Source organism: Silurus meridionalis, chromosome 21 (genome assembly GCF_014805685.1).
Source record: "Silurus meridionalis isolate SWU-2019-XX chromosome 21, ASM1480568v1, whole genome shotgun sequence".
NCBI classification, from domain to species: Eukaryota; Metazoa; Chordata; class Actinopteri; order Siluriformes; family Siluridae; genus Silurus; species Silurus meridionalis.
In genome coordinates, this window is record NC_060904.1 from 11541504 (window position 1) to 11557860 (window position 16357).

At 36.1% G+C, this 16357-nt stretch overlaps 1 protein-coding gene across 1 annotated transcript; it reads right to left on the reverse strand.

The window, feature by feature from the left end:
* Positions 1-1379: 1379 nt before the first annotated feature.
* cdh17 (cadherin 17, LI cadherin (liver-intestine)) lies at positions 1380-16049 on the reverse strand. The gene is made up of 19 exons (XM_046834143.1): positions 15975-16049; positions 14605-14664; positions 14266-14361; positions 13985-14122; positions 13274-13412; positions 13018-13176; positions 12783-12941; positions 9721-9920; positions 9476-9607; positions 7597-7747; positions 7291-7506; positions 6535-6611; positions 6256-6447; positions 5911-6155; positions 5340-5470; positions 4241-4462; positions 3975-4085; positions 3755-3871; positions 1380-2208 (listed from the first exon to the last, which is right to left on the reverse strand). Exons 2-19 carry the CDS (start codon positions 14647-14649, stop codon positions 2108-2110), a joined length of 2631 nt encoding a protein of 876 aa, XP_046690099.1. The 5' UTR covers positions 14650-14664; positions 15975-16049; the 3' UTR covers positions 1380-2107.
* Between the last annotated feature and the right edge of the window lie 308 nt (positions 16050-16357).

Consider the following 16357-nt stretch of genomic DNA (forward strand, 5'->3'; position numbering starts at 1 on the left):
GATATACATATTTAACTTGACACGTTTGTCTGCAGCACTGCTTGTCTAGTATCTAATAATCATTTATTTGACTTAATGCATTGAAGCATTAAATATCCACATGTAACAGGTATATTTATAACATACTTGTATAAATATGGGAACTCTGGTATTTTGTATTTAAATATTTGAATAAAACATTTGACTAAGCTTCTTTGGACTGTATAGAGTTATTTAATGGGCCATGATTGCATTGAGGGTTCTTTTTTTATTAAATGTATATTTTAGCTGATCAGCTGAAGCAAAATAAAATGCGATTTACTAATTTCTTTCTACTATTGAAGAGTGTTGGAGTGTAAAAAACAGGGTTTTTTCTTCTACTTTTAACTGTCCAGTTTTTGCTGAGACTGTAAATTCCAAGTAAACTCTTGAGGAAGTTATTCAAGCTGGCCTGTCTGGCACAAACCATGCAATGATTTTTGTTAGATATTTGTTAGATGTGAGAAACCTGAAGTTTTTGTCCTCTGTCTTCTGCCTCTAAATGATTGGGGATATGGAAATTGGATAAAAATGTTCCTAATACACTTACTAGTCTTGTAGAATCAATATTACACTGCTAACTACAATTATTTATTGTACAGCTTTGAGAGTTCTGTTTTCCATTGCATAAATGGAATACCGCTTATTATTTTTTTTAATTGCTCATTTCTTTGCAACCACCTTAAGGTATAGAGTCTGAAGGCATAACTAAGTTTCAGTATATCATTATGTTTGGATCCATATAATATTACATATAAAATGGCATAAATTTATATAGAACATGACTAAATCCAAAATAAGGCTCTAAGGAAAATTTACATCTTTTTAAATGTTTATTTTTGTTTTTTTCTTTTTTTAATTATTATATTTAAGTATATGAATATTAACCTTGAAACATACACGATTCTCCTGAACCAACAGAACAGAAAAATTCTGTTTCTCCTCTCTGTTCTCCTCTTGTACAGCAGTATGGAAAATAAAATATATTTAGATCATGGTGTCCTATATAACTGTATATAAAATTTATAAATTACTATTGATAGCAAGTTTATAGTAAAAATAACCATGACTAAACAATATTTACTATTTGTAAATATTGCTTATTTAATTGCTTAATTTGCTATGATTTGCATAAAGGAGAGTTGAAACCACTTAACTACAAAATACACAAATAGTTCAGTGTGTCTCAGAAAGAACCCCAGAACACCACACTTCAACTGCTTTTTCATCACATGCTGTAAAGAAAGATGGTTTTGTTTCATTCTTTCAAATGGATCCACATCATACTCACATTATAATAGTCATGATGATGTCATGTCATTGTGTGATACCTTTACAGAAATAATGATACAGTTACCAGCTTCACTGTCAAATGAGATGTTTACTAGAAAAAACAGATCCCCTGCTTACACGTAATGTAGTACAGTAGAGCTTAGCTTCCTATTTTATTTTTGAGTTAAGAGGGGAAAAGGGTAATAATATTTATACATTGTGACTGATTATGTGTATGAAAATAAATATATTAAATCTACACAGCATTACAGTATCTAGTGTATTTATAATACTACAAGCAGGTGCATTCTAACAGAGCACAGATTAACCTGGTACAACCCTTCACTTACCACACACACACACACACACACACACACAAAAAAAAAAAAAAAAACAGAAAATCAGTATACAAAATCATCAGCATTAAAAACTAGCCCTTTCAGTGAGGAAATACAGCTGGAGAGATTATATGATAGGAAGCAGTTGTGTTACTTTAAACCCTTGGCTAATTGGAATTCTGTTTTAAAGCATTTATTCTAAGAGCTAGCTAAAATTGTATTTGTAATTTGGTTGGGAGATTTTAAAGAGCCTAATACACTACAGAGGAGAGTAACCTGCACCACATCTGGCACCTTCTCTTTATAACAGGATCATTCTGATCCTGAAGAGTTTCAATATATATTAGCCCAACAGTTTTACTTTAAGTTACCGGCCAAATAACATGCAAACTAAGAACCAAACAATCCACTGATTTAAAAAGATCACTGGCTTTCAACACTGAAATAAGTAATCCAGTGTGTGTAACTGAGCATAGCATCTACAGCATTGCGTTGGTTTCCCCATCGACCAACGCTGCCTCCTCCTTATTCTTCTTCTCGCTTTTCTTGATGCGGCATATTACAATAACCAGGAACAAAACTGCAAACAGAAATTGGTGTTAATTTCTAATATTGTATAAAAGGAAAAATTCTGAATAAACAACAACATTAATTAATGTGTGATCAACAGCATCCAAGATTAATTTTGCAAAAAGGAAGAAAGTCTTCATACATTTGTATGAATGCTTGGTTTTACTCTCTGGCATGGTTAAGAAGTAAGCTTTTTAGTTTAGTCACTCAGGAGGCCCTAGATTACTCATTAATATGATATTTCAACAAATCTGACTGTCAAAATAAAAAAATATCTCTTTTGTTTGAAATTTTTTAATAATGGTGTTGGACATTATGTAATGAAGTTTCGTTTACTGAGGAAAAACAAACTAGTGCTGAAAATAAAAAGTGCACTCTCTATTGTGAAAAATATATGTATGTATACCTAAATAATGGTGTAAGTAGAAAAAAAACGCAAAAAATGCCTTTAGAAACCCAGTTTGACCCACTGCCTGTTTCCCAGTTCACCTCACCTACTCTACACACACGAGTCAGGTGTGTGGCTGAGCCTCAATTAATGTTCAACTCCATTAACTAGGGTATTTTATTCACTTTAAATAAAGCGATCCTCTTTAAGGTAGATGATGCAGACTTATTTATAAATTTGTTGCGGCAAAAATGGTGATTACGGATGTAATTTTACATGAATCTGCTCTATTAGCGATTAAAATACTTCTTATCTAGTGAACGTTAGCTTGTTTACAATAGCTTGTAGCATAGTGTACTGACACTAACACGCCAAAGCCGTTTCACATGCAGTGTTTTATTTGGGACGACTTGGTATAATATTAATTTAACATTAACACATAATTAGCATATTGTTTATCTGTGCATTTACTAAATGAGCACTGTGCTACGTCCAAACTGACCACACTGTATTTTTTATAATCAATTTCTATTTTGTTCTTAAGTGTCTTAATTAATTTTAAATAAAAATTTAAACTTTTTTTTTAATTCCTTGTTTTGCTTTGTCATTGAACCTGAGAAAAACCTTAAAAAAAAAACATAATGACGCAATCTCCATGCTACAATAATAATGATAAAAGCAAAGTTGTTCACTGTGGGGACACTGTGTCTTTATAAGTACAATTTGACTGTATAATTTGTGTCCCCTTCAAAAGTTGCTCATGAGAAATTTTATATTTATTGTCCCCCCTACTGTTAAATGACATTTACGCCCATGAATAGAAGGACTGCGGATAATAAGTGTGTGTTAAAAAATGGATGTTTCACATAATCTAAATGAGAATCTATATTTCTGAAGTTTGCCAGTAAAGATTTTCGATGTAAAGTTTTGCTTTTAAATGTAGAGGTAGTCGAGGCAGTGAAACAGAATCTTTATGAATTTTTGTATTTATTATTTTTTTTTTTACTTTTAAGAGATTTTAAAATCCATTTAAAAATATTTCAGTTCAAGTAAAATAGCAGTTTTCACAACATTACAAGTGAAAATGGCATGGTTAATAATGTGATCGGTTCACACAGGCCACCACACACATAAAATAGCCAACTTCTTTTAATATGTTGTAACTTACGGATAAATCCCATAACTCCTACTAGAATGGCCACTGTATTAAACATGCCAAACTTCCAGGCATGTGATCCTGGTTCCACGTAACAGTAACCCAGCTGAGTGCAGTTACATACTCGAACTGTTTGGGGGAAAAAATTAACAAGGAATAAACACAGCACTTATATAGTATATAATATTTGACATGTAGATAGTATCTGTCAGACAAGAAAAAAAAACCTTACCTTCAAGCCTTTGTGTAACCCCTACCCCTGCGTTGTCCTTGATGTTGACCGGGATGTTGAATGTCTGGTCAGTGCTGGGCTTCTTCTTCATCACAAGCTTAGCTGAGGTGCCTACACAACATAAAGCAATAGCTTTCTACTTTTTGGCAAAGTCTAGTGAACAACACAGCAAAACCCTTTTTTCTATATATTGTGTAAATTGTGTATTTTTCAATAGATTATCTTGAACATTATGGCATCATCAGTGAAGCCAACAGCCCATCTACCGTTCACTGGGGTGATCTCCCAGTTGGGAGATTTGCGGAGTTGCAGAGTAAAAGTAAAGGGTTCTCCAAATGGCTCAGCATCTCCGTCTACGGCAGTCAGCAGCAAGGGCTCTGGCTTTTTCACACAAATGAATCCTTGAGTCTTCAGTAGCTTAGGGTAATTATCATTTACATCCATTAGCTGGATGGACAATTCCCTCTCACTTTGCTGCTTCTGTCCCTCTGAAAGGCCACAAACACAGGGAAATGAATATGAATCAATTATTCATGCAACCTAATAGATCACGTAGCATTTATTGTATCTTAAGAATCGGTCGAGTTTGTCCAAGTTTATTAACAGATTGACAGACGTGAAATGGACGTTGCAAAGGTTGACACATCTTTGCATGATGTTGAGGAAAATTGGGAATTCTGAAAGTTTTTAAATTGTAGTTCTTTTTAGTAGCATCCACCTAGACACATTTTTCTAGTTTTTGGTTTAACATCTGACACCTGCATAAGTTTGGACATACGCCTCTGTTTATCATGCTTTCCTTTTGCAATGAAGGAAGATGCTATTTTTTTCAATGATGTGGTGCGGCCCGATTCAGTGGGAGCGCGATTTAATATAAAGAATTTCATTGGTTCACCTGAACCCGTTCGGCAATTTCATTGGTCTAATGTTATGGGGCACAGATTTTTGGCATGAAGTTTGTGAAACTGGGAAAAACCCAGGAAAAATCCATAAATTAGCCACTTCAATGTTTAAGCCGCAGGGTTCAAAGAGTGGGGGGAAAAAAGTAGCGGCTTATAGTCCGGAAAATACGTTTATATATATATATATATATATATATATATATATATATATATATATATATATATATATATATATATACACACATACACTAATTGAAAAGTATAATTTTGGAGGATTTTACAGTTAAAAAGCATAAAGCTGTGGTGTCTAATCTCGTCCTTAAAAGTCCATTGTAAACCAACTCAATAGGTGGAATACGTCAGGGTGGCAGTTTCCTTGCAGATGACAAATTATACACTTGGTATAAAGACAATGATGTTACAGAAAGTAGGTTTTAACAGTATTCCATATGCTTGTTCCTACCTGACTCGTAGGCAATGATTCGGACATTCAGTTTATCCACCACTTCTCTGTCCAACTCTGCTTTAGTCTTTAACTCCCCAGTTTCAGCATTCAGATCCAGCCAGCCAAGATCATCTCCTTCCATCTTAAACCTAACACACAAAGCCAAAAAAAATCTCTAATGCATACCTAAGATGCATCTTATCTGAATAGCAAAAAGAACAAGCACATCTACTAGACATTTTTTGCTAATTTGTTCTGGATTCTTCTTCAAAGGCATTTTGACAATTCAGTAATAGACTAAATAATTCCACTTGTTTATAATGGATTTCACGTGCGTCTTCTGAATTACAGATGGCATTTATTTTTCTTCTAATTAACCAATACCATGCATTCAAAATTTCACCACATGGATTTATAAATCTGTAAAACATTACACTGTTGCAGCACTATCCTGTATCCAGTTGCTATATCTACAGCACTAGATCTATTGTACATCATTAGTTTGTACTTCCTTTTATTTATGCTTAATGTTATCCTTCTTGTAAAGTTGAATTGAGTGAGATTAAACTGAATTTAATTGGATTATTACATGATTTTTTGTCCCTCTGGATCTTTAGCATCAGCGGTCAGGATGGTGGTTCCTACTGTGATATTTTCTGGGATGTTGACATTCACAGTTTGCAGAGTGAACGCTGGAGGCTCATCCACATCGACCAGCTCAATGACAACAACCGTGGTGGAACGATTATCATACTCCACTCCCTCGATCAGCGGCTCAGGATTACGAACATCAATTTGAAGCTTATAGGTAGATTGAACCTCATAATCCAGTGGCTAAAAAATGAAACATGGTAAGAAATATTGAGGAAAATTTGAAAAAAACAAGCCATTAACATCATTCTGTTTTAGTGAGCCATGTTCTTTGTCCTCCTACCCGGGCTATGTAGAGTTTGCCCTCTCCAGTGGCATCAACAACATCTATGGCGAATACATTGTCGGGATCACCGGCACTGATGTGGTATTCCAACTTAGAGCTGCCTGTCCCTGGATCATCATCGTCTGTAGCCGTGATGGTTAGCAGAATAGTCCCCACTTCAGCTAATTCCGGAACACTGTGTCTCCCATACTGCACCAGGGTCAACAAGAACAGCCAATAAGAGCAGACACTACAAATTAACTAACATAAAACAATCCAGGAAGTAATGCTGCTTACATCATTCTTCTCAAAGACAGGGACCTCATTATTGAGATCGATGATTTTGATGATAACATTACACTGTGTGCTGTGAACTGGAGAGAAACGAGAAGTTAGTAAAGAATTTACTTTTTACTGGAGCTGGCAGCCAGAAAAAAAGATAATGTTGATAGAAAATAAATGAACAGTATAAAAATCCAAATCAAATTAATACGTGGTGCGTCTACCATTTGGCTTTCAATTCTTACACTTGCACACTTTGTACACTTGCACAAAGTCAGGACATTTGTAGGATCAGTGTCAAGTGTATGATTAACCAATTATACCAAGCAGGTGCTAATGATCAATTTCATACGTAGGTTGAAACAGTTATTAACTAAAACTGAAACAGCTGTGTAAGAGGCTTAAAACTGGGTGAGGAACAGCCAAACTCTGCTACTAAGGTGGGATTGTGGAAGACAGTTTTATGTTACAACAAATCATACACCATGGCAAGATGGAGCACAGCACAAGGGAATATGAATACGGATGATCTGCTGTGGCGACCCCTAATGGGAGAAGCCAAAAGAAGTTAGCTGCAGTAGACTTGACCTCTGATACACACAAAGATAACTGAAGCTTGAGGCCACTAGGATTTTAAATGCCATTTATTTGTGCACTGGCGATCTGCCCATGCCTTAGGAAACTTGTTTTTTTAACCATAGACCTAAAGCCTGATGAAAATGAATAAACAATAACCAATTGGCCACCACTGGAGAAGAACTAATACCTCACCTCCATCTGTAACTAAAACCTCAAGGTCATATTGTGGGACATCCTTCCTCCGGAAGTTATGTTTGGCCACTTGGATCCTTCCATTTGTTTGGGTTATTCTGAACATTCCATCAGAAGGACGGGTGGGACTCTGGCTTAAAAGCTCATAAGTCAGCAGTGAGTTCAGGGTGTTCTCCTTGTCGGCATCATGAACCAGTAGATCTCCGACGTGGCTTCCTGAGTAACAATCAACACAAACACTGATTAGGAGACAGTGCTTTTGATATCTATTGTATTTCCTTACATGTTCTTGAGTGTGTCTCTTACCAACACCCTGATTCTCCTGCACCTCAAACACATTATCAGCTTCGATACACTTAGGAGCGTTATCATTCACATCTTCCACTAGAACTTGTATCTCCATAGGAGTTTCCAGCTGGACGCCTTGTTCATCCTCAGCCAGGACTACCAGGATGTACTAATGCATACACAAAAACGCAGGCAAACAGAGTGTTTTTACAGCAACTCTCTACTGACAAGTCACATATGGAAAGAATTCATTGTAAATTGCTTAATGCAGAGACAGAAAAGTGTATAGTATATGACTACAATCGCCAACTGGCAAGACCATGGTCCACATGAGGATCCATCAAAGTAATATGAAAGATCCAGCCAATCACAGAAATTTAGAGGCAATATCATTTTCAAACATGAATCACTGCAATTTCTGTAGAACAGTACAAACAGGACAATTACACTAAATCATTTTAATTTGTACTGTCAATATCTGCCATACGCATTTATCCCCATCTAGATTCATGTATATGCATACATTTTCTATAGTTGATACTTTTTTATTTATCTACTTAATTTTTTTATCCTTAAATTATATTCCTTTTTATGCTTAAATGTTGGACAGTCGTACAAAGCATTTTACTGCATTTCGTACTCTGTATGTATGTGTATGTAACGAATATACTTGGAACTTGGAACTTGAATATTCAAAGAGGCTGTAGAAGTTGCCATTTATTGCTCACTTTACATTCAAAACAGATCAGTTTTGAGTCTAAGGCACTGTTCAAAAGTGGTGAGGTTTTAGTAAGAGAAAAATAAAAACACTTTGAACTGATGTGTCATATTTAACCTGTTCGTCTTCGCCACCACTTTTGGGACTCACAGCTGCAAATGCCCTATTGTATATTGTAACTTACATATATAAAATAGACTCAGATTAATGAAGCACTAATATTGTGGACCTTCACAAAAATTAGCCGTGTTCATGCTACAGCAAAATAAATTCTCAAATAACATGCATTTTACACAAAATAACATGCACAATAGGTATACATTGTCCATAAGCTCCTTGTTAGCATCCTCAAATTCTAGCATTGTTTCTTTGAATGTTTCCCTTTAAGATATGTAACAACATATGAAACATATTTTGTTAACACATTTACTGTGAAGGACAGACCCTCAAATGTCAAAGAGTCAAAGCCTCTAAGAGTTTTAAAGCAGAAATTAAGTCAACATGAGGAAGGCTTTAAAAACCTTGCATTATCCCAGACTAATAATGTATATTGTCATTGTATTTAAAGGTACATATTATTTTACATACAAAAAAAATCACGTTCTGGAGATAAATGAGATGCTTCAAACTAAAATCTAATGAAAACTGCACCTGGTGTTATTATAAAAGAAGTTGCTATTGGTTGGATTGATTTTACGTAACATCAATTATGACAAAGGTAAAGGAGCCTTCTAAAGTTCTCATTAACAACAATTAGTAAACAACACTTGAGTGGAAAAAGCTAAAGAGCCATAGCAAAAGATCTTAAATATCCCTGTCAGTACAATTAGATTGATAATATGCAAGTGTAACATTCATGGACCCATACTATATAATTTCCAGATGTCTTCCAGAAGTGTAACAAAGCAAGATTTCTTATGGTCTCAGACTAATGATAAAAGCCAACAGTCACTCAAAAATAAAGCCAACAGTCACTCAAAAATAGCTGCCAAGAAACGATTTAAACATAGTTTTGGTGTGCAAATGCCATTTTAAATTCCAAAAGTAATTGTATAAATATTAAGTAAATATATGCACTGGAAGAAGTATATTGAATACACTTTATTTTTTATTATTTCAAGGTAAATGTTTTCACAAAATTTAACTAGGTAATGATCATGTATGTGTATTTAGCTTTACCATGTCCTTTTTCTCTCTGTCCATTGGCTCAGTGAGGTAAATCTCTCCATCTTCATTAATAGTGAAAGGAAAAAGGATCTCTTTTTCCTTCTGCATCAGCCTGTACAGTGCATTAGGGTCATTGGCACGCACCTAAGCACAGACAAACACACAAATTTATAATACTCACAGAAATACTATAAACGAGTTAGTAAATTCAGTAGTTGTATTTAAACTTATTTTTTTCTCTACTGAAAAAAACTGACCGTGGTGAGCAACATGGGGTAGTCCACTTTTAAATTCTCCACAACTGAGATTGGTCCACGGCTAAACCATAGATTCTGAGTCACAGCAATGCTGACCCTTGTGATGCTGCTTAGTGCACCTGGAGCCTGACCCCCTAAATCCTCCACTCGCACAATGAGAACGTAGTCTGGATCCTGTATGGCATTCAGTCGCCTCTTCTCTGCACACACACAAGAACACATGCAAATGCTAAACATTCAATAGAGAATTACCTTATACAAAAACAATTATGATTGAAATGATTTATAAAATACAAAACTACAGTTTGTGTATTTGTAGACAATATGTATGTTAATAATGCTGTTAATGTATTAATGTATGATTTTTTTACTCTATATCTTTTCTACTTCTGAGATATATACATGTATACTGGGACTCTAAAGAATTGTTTCCATTTGTGTTATTTGCAAACAAAATGGCATTACACTCTATCCTGAGGTACATGTACAAAACAATCGAGGAGTTTATAATCAGGGTGAAGTTGATACTGCTCCACTACAATGGAACTTTTCGTGCTTAAATTCATACTCTGAAAAAATGAGAGAGAAACAAATGTCTCAGTTATTGCCCACACTCTACTCGGTTTTTTTCAAGATTTACCTATACAGACATGACAAACCAAATGCTGCCAAACCACAACTAGGTACAAACCTGATACCATGTTCATTTTTTCCTACTTATAATAAATGCTCCAATCTGACCATATAATAGCAGGTGATATTGCCTGACCTAAGCCTAGCATACATTGCGACACAGCACAGCCAACACAAAATGAACGCAGTTAGCATACCTTTTTATTTAATAGTGACAATCAAAGCAAAGCAGACTGCAAACTCTACGCTTTAAAACTGGGGGAATCTGTTTCAAAAGGAGTAACCTGAAAAAACACCTTAATCATAAAATTAAGCATGAGTTACTAAGGAATCAAGAAAAATATTGAATTCAACATGCAAAAAAACAAAAACTTTATTTACTTTTAACTGCACAGCTGTAACTGGAATGAAAGCCACACTACAACCCTGCTTGATCCAAGGTAATTGGGCTACTCTATGAACATGCAATGTTTGCTTTTCATGGCCACTGTGTAAACCAGGGAACCATAAACGAAGCTGAATATAGTGTTCGGTGACATTGTGAAATTGACAAGTGAAATTGGGCTACTGTTGGCTAAAGGAGGAGAAGGAGAGGAGGAAGACGTCCACATAGACAGCAGGAAAAGGAGAAGTGTAGGAAAGTGGAGGTTAGGGTGGGCACTTTAAATGTTGGTTCTATGACCGGTAAAGGGAGAGAGGAATCTGATTTTGTTGCTGTTGTGTGTTCAGGAGACCAAGTGGAAAGGGAGTAAGACCAGGAACATTGGAGGGGGTTTAAACTGTTCTTTCATGGTGTGATTGGAAAGAGAAATGGTGTTCTGAAAGGTGAGAGGATGTCTGAGGAATGGAGAAGGAGTGTGCTGGTACCAATCTTTAAGAATAAGGGAGATGTGCAGACCTGCAGTAACTACAGGTGAATAAAGTTGATCAGTCACACCAAGAAGTTATGGGAAAGAGTAGTGGAAGCCAGGCTGAGAGAAGAGGTGACCATCTGTGAGCAACAATATGGTTTCATGCAGAGGAAGAGCACCACAGATGCCTTATTTGCTTTGAGAATGTTGATAGAGGAGTATAGAGAAGGTCAGAAGGAGTTACATTGTGTGTTTGTGGATCTAGAGAAAGTGAATGACAGGGTGCCAAGAGAGGAGTTGTGGTATTGTATGAGGAAGTCAGGTGTGGCAGAGAAGTATGTGAGGGTGGTGCAGGACTTGTATGAGGACAGTGTGACAGCAGTGAAGTGTGCTGTGGGAATAACAGACTGGCACAAGGTGCAAGTTGGACTGCATCAAGGATCAGTTTTGAACCCTTTCCTGTTTGCAGTGATGATAGAGAAGTTGACAGATGAAGTCAGACAGTAGTCTCCGTGGACTATGATGTTTGCGGAGGATATTGTGATTTGTGACGAGAGTAGGGAACAGGTTGAGAGCCTGAAGTGATGGAGGGACGTGCTGTAAAGAAGGGGCGTGAAAGTCAGTAGGAGTAAGACAGAGTACATGTGTGTGAATGAGAGGGAGGCAGTGGAGTGGTGCAGTTGCAGGGAGAAGAGGTGGTGAAGGTGGAGGAGTTAAGGTACCTGGGGTCAACAGTGCAAAGTAATGGAGAGTGTGTTAAAGAAATAAAGAGAAGAGCACAGGCATGGTGGAATGGGTGGAGAAGAGTGGCAGGAGGAATTTGTGATAGAAGAGTGTCTGCAAGAGTGAAAGGGACGGTGGTGAGACCAGCTATATTGTATGGTTTAGAGACAGTGGCATTGACTAAAAGACAGGAGGTGAAGCTGATGGTAGCAGAGCTGAAGATGTTGAGATTTTCATTAGCAGTGACGAAGATGGACAGAATTAGAAAACTGGTTTATTAGAGGAACAGCGCATATAGGACATTTTGGGGACAAGGTGAAGGAGGTGCAATTGAGATGGTTTTGATATGTGCAGAGGAGGGACATGGGGGTATATCGATAGAAGAATGCTGAGGATGGAGCCTCCATGAAGGAGAAAAAGATCAAGGTTTATGGATGTGGTGAGGGAAGACATGCAGGTAGTTGGTTTGAAAGAGGCAGCTGTAGAGGACAGGGTGGTATGGAGACGGATGATCCAATGTGGCGACCCTTAACGGGAGCAGCTAAGAGGAGAAGAAGCAGAATATTTGCCAACTTGTCGAAATTCTACCCAATGGCTGTCTGTTAAGTCAGGAGCTTGAGAATTATTTTTTTATATCAAGGCTGAAAGATTAGTAAACTGAGTTTGGTGCAGACATAAATCAATATTTTACTCAAATACACAATGATGTAATGACAAACAAACACAAAAAATGTAAGACTTACAAAACACAAAAAACACTGTATATTGTAATGTGTGTGTGTGTGTGTGTGTGTGTGTGTCTGTGTGTGTGTGTGTGTGTGTGTGTGTGTGTGTGTGTGTGTGTCCTGATCGCACCTGAATGCTGGACACAAGTGAAGAAAGGGTTGTCTTCAAGGGGTATTTCTTTCTTTGGAGAGCAGAATTCATCAAACTTTTTCTTCAGAACATTAACATCTCCCCGTGTTTCCCCACGACTGTAACTCACTCCAGTTCTGGCACGTAGAAATGCAGCTCCTAGAACACAAACAGTTACACAATCCGACAATCCGACTTCACCTTTTTCAGAATGATTATTTTTTGTTTGTCTTACCCTCATCTGTGGTAGAAATTTCCCCAGTATTTGGGTTGATGGTAAAGAAAGCTTCACCACTAGGATTTGGGATTTGGCTCTCAATGCTGTAGGTCACGTGTGAATTGGGCGAGTTTGGATCATCAGCATCCTTGGCAAACACACGTATAAATGGAATTCCTAGATTCAAACAGGAAGGCAACATTACAAATAACAGAATAATAGATATATTGAGGTTCCTTTACCTATTTTCAGGAACTTCAGGAACTTATCTTACCTGCAGGTGAATGCTCTCTGACACTTCCACTATACTGGCTCTGATCAAAAATGGGAGGATTGTTGTTGGCATCCTCAACTATGATAACAATGGTGTAGGGTCCATCTATGGTGACAACATTAGCTGAAAGTGCCTCAATCTACAATGAAATGCATTTATACATGTTAATAATGAAATACAACAAAAACGTGTCTATGTACTGTTTTTCATTTTCATCCAAAAACTTCCCAATACATTCACTGGCTATGCTAAATTGCCCCTAAGTGTGTGAATTTGTATTATCACCATTTCTTTAATAGATATTCTAAGCTGTATACTTTAGACTTGAGCTGCTGCTGTAATTCTAAAGATTCAAAGTTCTTTGTAACTTCTGTTAAAAGTAATATGCAAGTCAAATTTTAATAAACTGTGACCAGATCCACTGCAACCCTGACCAGGATAAATCATCTGAAGATGAATGAACAGACTGAACCCAACTCATAAAAGCCCTAATGACATGTTATTGAGTTTAATCAGGAGAATAAACTTTGGCACTAAACAGGTTTTGAACCTCTGAAGGTCTCTGAGTACTAAAATCATTAGAAGTCTTTAATCTTTAATTAATTAATATTATTTAATAAAACAAAATGCACTTCAGAAAAAGAAAATCCTGTCTTTATCAATAAATTCTCATTGTCTATGTATTTTTTAAAATAATAATATTTTTCTTACATATAAAGTGTGCTTTTTATCTGGACTCCATTCTAGCGCTTCTTCAAGGTACAGCCAACCATCATTAGAGATGTTAATTATCCCCTCCGTCTCACCACTCACAGAGTATGAGGACACTCCCTCTGCTGTGGATGTAAACTGGGCACAGTAAATGAATACATCATTAATAAAGGGCTGACCCTGCAGGAAACTGAGCATGAGTTTGCCTATAACCTGAAAACCTGAACAAAAAATTCTTATGATTAAAAAAAAATCTAATATCAAAAACATTCTTTGCATACCTGATAAATTGGATATGGCACTGGTGTGGCTTCTGGCACAACCAAGTGTATATTTTTTAGTGGTCCTTGCTTATCCTCAATACCAGCTCCATTAGCCTGTGTAAAAAAATGTTTTTTTAAATCCCCGTAAGTTATTTTGCTTACAATATTTTCTCAATAAAACAGAGGCTGATGGGGTTAGGTTAGGTGTAATTAAAATAAAATTAAAAATAACAGCTGCAAGTGGACTTTAGTACAGTTACTGATTTACAGGAAATGAAACTACATAAGAACACGGGGTTGAAAGTCTAAAAAGGTTAGTAACCAGGCTGCTCTCTGCTTCGAGCAACTTATACTTACAGACCAGACAAGAAGAGCCAGAAACAGCAGCTGTGCTCTCGCCATGATTAAAAATAATCCCTGGAAAGAGCAAATGCAATCACAATTTCATTCAGGCAAAACTGATACAGACAGATCTAATACAAATCCTGAATAATGCTTTGACACTATCAGTAATTATAACTTGGAAGCCAAATGATCTGTAACCTAATAGTTTTAACTATTAAAATAGAGAAAATAAAGAAATTATAATTTCAAAGAAATTATAATTTACTTGTTCTCTCCAAAATATTTATCAACCTCACAAGGTCATTGTGTTATTCAAAAGACCGGACAATGACCATTTGACTCCCTAAATATGAACCATACTGATAGTGTCTTAATGACCTTTTTTTTTGACTGATCCGATATGTTTAACCAAACATCTTAATCTGTTTCCAAGTATGCACTTTCAAATTATTCCCTGCAGGTGTAATAGTTTACATAGTAAATAGATTGGCTTAAACTTTCCACTAAAATTGTTGCCATTTAAGCCATAATGAACCAGTTCTGTAAATAACACACACAAGTATAATAAATCAATTATAATAATTTTGGATAGCACAAGTAATAGTCCAGTAGTAATAATGGAGGTGAGTCGGTCAGTGAACTAAATGGACACGCCTCGAGAGTAAGGTGACTTTGAGACTCATTCATTCTCTTTCATTTTTACAGTCAAATAGTCTTACACTAGCACTTTTTAACTCTAAGTTAAAGTGTGTAAAATAATTAAAGATTATACACATGCAATTGATAAATGTAAATGGTAAATTATATTTAAATATTTATTATAGAGAAACAGAGAAATGACCAGAGAAGATCGCAACTATTATCTTTGTACTTAGTGTCTTCCACACTGAAAGCAAATGTACAGTCTGCATTTAGACTATAAAGACCAAATAAAAAAAAGATAAAAAGAATCAATTGATTAGAGTAAATACAATAGAGACGTTAAAATGAGCATGTCTGATATTTTCCTACATGGGCCTAAAAAAGCCTTGCTGTTTTTTTAGGCCATATTCAACTATACTTAACTTGACCTCTCAAAGTACACAGCTAGAAACTGAAAAGATTTTTTAATTCTATTTGTTTAAACCTTGCACATTGAATATGCATTGATTGTATATTGACATTTCAGTGAAAAAAAACTTCATGCAAGGTCAAGGCCAGCTAGAAACCCTTGAGGAATGCCTCAGCAAAGTCAAACCAAGATCACATCATCTGCTCCCATCCCATCATGACAGCCTCTTATCACACCACTCTTTAAACATTGTTTTTCTAAATGCATAGACAAACCATATAATGTCAAATAAAACAGAAAATGGACATAGAGGAAAGAGAGTGAAACATACCTGTCAAGACAGATCCCCTTCTGGCTGAGCACTGACTGGCTCCCTTGAAAAGCTTCCTGCTTTAGTAAAAGTTTAACTTCATTTTATTGAACCTAATCATTATCTAAAGGTTCCGCTGCTTAGGGTAGTGTAGCCCAGTGCTCATGGGAGTGGAGTCCTCACCTTTACAAGTCAGTAAAAGTCTAATAAAAAACCTGCAAATAGAAAAACCATGAATGCTGAACCTAGTGGTCTTTAACACGTCTCAGGGTACTTGTCATACCCCAAAATACAAGAAAAGGTTTAGAACAGCATCTTCTTCAAGATATGTGGTGTTATCTAAGTATATCTGTACATGAATCTTGAGTAATTCAGTCTTAAAGGTCACAGACTTTGCTCTTTGA

Bases quoted from the DNA above. Each gene is read 5' to 3' on its own strand.
- cdh17 (XM_046834143.1), bottom strand. From the start codon at position 14,649: ATGGCGAGAGCACAGCTGCTGTTTCTGGCTCTTCTTGTCTGGTCT. The intron at 6,448-6,534 runs GTAAGCAGCATT...ACCCTGGTGCAG, and splicing joins CTGTCTTTGAGAAGAATGAT to TATGGGAGACACAGTGTTCC. The intron at 5,471-5,910 runs GTAATAATCCAA...TTTGTGTGTTAG, and splicing joins CCAGAGGGACAAAAAATCAT to GTTTAAGATGGAAGGAGATG.